Genomic DNA, 4652 nt, shown 5'->3' on the forward strand with positions numbered 1-4652 from the left:
GTTATTGGATTTGGTGGGTTAGAGTTTCTGGGAGAAAAATAAACTTAGCCTTTTTGTTTCTTACATAATTTTCCTATCATGTTGAATAAATTTTCTTATTTTTATTATTATTAACCCAAATAGTACTAGAAGGAAAAGATGCATTACGTAATTGTGGCATAGTGGATTTTGGTGGTATTTGGGTTGGAGTTTAGTTAAAAAGTATGAGAAAAATAGGGAAAAAGGAGACAATTCTTGGCTTTTATGGAACTTTGAAGTAACTCTAACTCTATCACATCAGCAGTTGGTACTCAGTAGCTCTGTAATTGGAACAAGATAGTTACAACTCACAACAGTATGATCTTCTTTCTGCAACTTTTTTTTCTGTAGGAAAAAAAGAAAGTTTTTTGCTTGTTTGATGATCTAAGTGCTTAATTGGAGTTTTTCTTTTTCTTATCTCCAGTTAAGTATTTTTCTGAAAGTGTGTTAGATTTTTTGTGGTTCGTAATCTATGAATTGTGTTGATTTTTATAGAGTTTAAACCAAGTTCTATGATTCAATTGTATGTTTTTTGAGAGAAGTTTAATGCTTATTGAGAGAACTATAAGGCTTCCAAGTATCTGATCTACAGATTTTAGATAATACTACATTTCCCTCTTAAACCAACTATTATGATTCAATTGTATACTTTTTGATGATTTAAATTTTGAAATTAAATTGCTTTGTTTTGAGCCGATGGTCTATCAGAAACAACCTTTCTATTTTACATTTGAGGTAGTGGTATGGACTGCGTACACTTACCCTCCCCATACCCTACTTGGTGTGAATATATAGTGTATGTTGTTGTTGTTGTTGTATATAGTAAACGAAATGTAACGAAATTACATTGGTCACTACAACAGATGGATTCGACTAACCAACATGAAAATGATGCAATAGTTGAAGTTGCAACTACATCTGTCTTAGCTATCGGGGTTGCAATAATTGTTGCCTACGAACATAAAAGTATCATTTCTAGAGAACCATATGTTAATAAATATCAAGAAAGAGAATTTTACATGAATAGTATTTTGAATTAAAGTGATGCTCACTATGTAGGTCAGATAAGAATGAGTAAGCATGCATTTTATGAACTACGCAATGCTCTTAGAATAGTTTCTTGTGTTCAACCAAAAATATGTCTGTTCAAGAACAAGTGCTGATATTTTTAGAGATTGTTGATTTTAATGAACGATTTCGGAAGATTGGATCACACTTTTATAGGTCAATTGAGTTTATTCATCGATGCTTCCACACTGTGCTTCAAGTAGTTTTGAAGCTCTATCCAATCCTTATAAAATCACCGGATGGAATCATCCAACCGGAGATAATGAACAACCATCGGTATTATCCCTGATTTACCGTAAGTAACATACTAAAATTTTATATTTTAAGACATTTTGTTAAAAATGCTACATATTATTAACTTAAGTTGTGTATAGTATTGTGTAGAAGCAATAGATGGAATACATGTGCTTGCATTTGTCCCTATTGAACAACAAAATAGATTTCGTGGTCGAAAAAGCACAACAACACAAAATGTATTAGCCGCCATTAACTTTAATTTGAAGTTCACGTATGTGCTTGCTGGTTGGGAAGGATCTGCACATGATTCTCGCATATTAAATGATGCATTGGAGAGATCACATGGTCTCCAAATCCCACAAGGTATATTATTCAATATAAAATAGTTTATATGAAACATAGGTGAACAATGTATATTGATTAACTTTAGTTTGACTTCGTAGATAAATACTATCTTGTAGATGCGGGATATGGACTTCGTAAAGGGTTTATTCCTCCTTATCATGGAATACGCTATCACTTGCAAGAGTACAGTGATTGTCCTCTCCAAAATAAAAAAGAACTATTCAATCTTCGCCATGCATCATTGAGATCCTCGATTGAACGTGCCTTTGCTATTCTAAAGAGACGATTTCGTGGTGATTGCAATGAACCTTTTTGGGACTTTAAGACACAAGTGAATGTGGTATTAGCGTTGTGCATTTTACATAATCACATAGTTGATTTGGATCCAAATGACATGATAATACAAGAAGTAGATGTTGAAGCAGTAATTCAACCTCAAAATGTTCAAATTACTCAAAATTCTCAAGGAAGTCAAAGAAATCAAACACAAAGAGAAAGGCCTGAAGAAGCTAGACAATGATCATCAAAAAGAGATGCAATTGCTCATGCCATGTTTAAAAATTATGATAGGCGGAGGAATGAGGTCCTTTAGTGTATTAAGAAACTTTGATAGCTAAATAGATAATGTTGCTTGTTTTTGCTTTTTATATTTTCTTATTTCTTCGACTTGTTGTAGTAATTGGGCAAATCTTGTATGAAAGAAATACTTCTATGGCTCATTATTATTTTTCTATTAGCTTTGAGTGTTCTTTTTACTGCTCTTTTTCTTTGGTATATGTAGAGTTCACAGGTTTTTGCTAATTTGTATTTGTGTTCTCTTGAGTATGAATTGTTCACGTATAGTTTCTTGACTTGTAACAGTAAATCATGGGGGGAAAAGGAGAGAAACAGTTTAGGTTGTCAAAATCAATGGAATATTTGATGTTGGAGATTCTAGCTGATAAAGTAAAGGGAATAAATCGACGAATTAGTTTAAGGTCAGCTTGTTTAATTGTGTTTCGAATGCCATCAACGAAAAACTAGAAATCGATTATTCCTCTAAGCATGTGGAGAATCTTCTTAAAACAATAAGAAACACTTGGAGTACAATCCAAACTCTACTAAACAAAAGTGGTTTTGGATGGGATGACAACTTAAAGATGATTACGACCAGTTTCGAAGTCTATGCAGTCCATATTCAGGTAAAATGTGCTTATTTGCTTTACCTGGTACTAATTTCTTTTGTGATGATTCGTAGTTCTATTACTTTATTTTGTTGAATAAAATTGTGTGTACATTTTTGCGTGGTGAGCTCGTGATTATTTCCTTGTGGTACCTTTTTTGAAGAGTTTGATTGGTTATATTTTAGATAAAAATATATGTTGTTGTATTGGGCATTATCTGATAAGGAATACGTGATAGTGACTGGATCATTAAGAACTCTTTCTCTCCCCTTTTTGGCTGCTCCAATTTGTATGACACGTTCTGCTTTGTATGTAAATAGGTATACAATAGACATATTAAAGTATTCTGTGAAACATTGCTAAATTCCTTCCTGCAAATTGTAAAACTCAAGTGCATTAAGACCTACCTTCTGTTTGTTTCTGCACTTAATGGTACCTTATATGCAGCAACAACATTACTAGTAGTTCGCTATGGTGTTCAATTTACAACAATGGTCCCAACAACCTCTAAGCTGTTTGGTCTCAAGCATTTTGGTATAATTTTCAATTTTATGTCGCTAAGGAACCCATTAGGTTCTTATTTCTTCTCCGGTCTCCTTTTCAGGTTTCTCTATGATAACGAGGCTGCCAAGCAACACACTTCCACTTGCTTGGGTCCTTATTGCTTTAGAGTCACGTTCCTAATTCTTGTCGGAGTATGTGGCGTAGGAATGATTGCTTAGTATTGTTTTCACCATGTGAATAAAACCCATTTACCAAATGCTATATGCTGAAGGATTGTTTTGGTTACCTCAAAGTTCAAATCATTAAGGTATTTTAGAAAAAACCTGACCAACGTCATGTGCTAATGTTCTGAAGGAAGCACATTGATCAACAATCACCTATGAGCTCAAATTTCTGATAGTTTTATGCTTTTGAAAGGTTGTGTGATTTGTATGATAAGTTCAACAAGTTTATTTTTGTTAGGTTAGCATCCACAATGAAGCATCTTGCATGTAGATGCTTAAACTATTGTAACACGATACATCTATTTGTTTCCATTCCATCCCCAAATACTTATACAATCTTGGTAGTACCATGATAATGAAACTTTCAAAGTTTGGCGAACTTACTCTGAAGTGATGTCAATCCAAGTAATGCTGATTGGTATGAGATAGTGGCAGCAGCTGTATTACTGGTGTCAGGTTCTTCCTTTATAATGCCCGTGCTTATATAAAAAGATTATGCTATCATTGATGTAAAGTATTTTTGTCTAGTTATTTTATGTTTATTTTATACATTCAGTATTTCAGTTACTTTTTTAGTAATAAAAGTTTATATTGTGAATAGTTGCTGATAGCAATGACAAAAGTCATCTATATATACATTGGATAATGTTCCTGATAGATTGTTGGCTTACCATTTGAGGTTGAATACTTAAATAATTTATGTCATCAAAATGTAATACATCACTTCTAGAGCCACGAATCATATGAGCAGGAAAATCATAATGTAAGATCTATTTATTTAGCTCAATTAGAAGGATTCTGAAATAAATACGGTAATTTCCTCCTTTATTGAACATAAAGATGCAAGCTCTTTAGTTTTGAGCTGGGAGTCTATTAGAAACAGCCTTGCTACTTCTCCGGAGGTAGTGGTATGGACTGCGTACATCTTACTCTCCCCAGACCCCACTGTGTAGAAATACACTAGGTTTGTTGTTGTTGTTATTGTATCATTGCTCCCTTAAGATTTACTTCTAAACGCTATGAAAATTATTTCGATGATACAACACATTATGATTAAGCGTATGGTTGTTCCTTAGAACTCATACATTATCGT

The 4652-nt window shown here is 33.2% G+C and overlaps 1 protein-coding gene across 1 annotated transcript; it reads left to right on the forward strand.

The window, feature by feature from the left end:
- Nucleotides 1–1263: 1263 nt before the first annotated feature.
- On the forward strand, nt 1264–2528 carry LOC124890797. Its single transcript, XM_047402608.1, has 3 exons — nt 1264–1362; nt 1461–1686; nt 1767–2528. Exons 1-3 carry the CDS (start codon nt 1264–1266, stop codon nt 2186–2188), a joined length of 747 nt encoding a protein of 248 aa, XP_047258564.1. The 3' UTR covers nt 2189–2528.
- Nucleotides 2529–4652: the final 2124 nt, after the last annotated feature.

This window comes from Capsicum annuum, unplaced genomic scaffold, assembly GCF_002878395.1.
Source record: "Capsicum annuum cultivar UCD-10X-F1 unplaced genomic scaffold, UCD10Xv1.1 ctg25416, whole genome shotgun sequence".
NCBI classification, from domain to species: domain Eukaryota; kingdom Viridiplantae; phylum Streptophyta; class Magnoliopsida; order Solanales; family Solanaceae; genus Capsicum; species Capsicum annuum.

What these genes read in the sequence shown, in the direction of transcription:
- LOC124890797 (XM_047402608.1), top strand. Translation starts at nt 1,264, where the DNA reads ATGCTTCCACACTGTGCTTCAAGTAGTTTTGAAGCTCTATCCAATCCT. An exon ending in GAGATAATGAACAACCATCG is followed by an intron (nt 1,363 to 1,460) that starts GTATTATCCCTG and finishes AGTTGTGTATAG; the next exon opens with TATTGTGTAGAAGCAATAGA. An exon ending in TGGTCTCCAAATCCCACAAG is followed by an intron (nt 1,687 to 1,766) that starts GTATATTATTCA and finishes TTGACTTCGTAG; the next exon opens with ATAAATACTATCTTGTAGAT.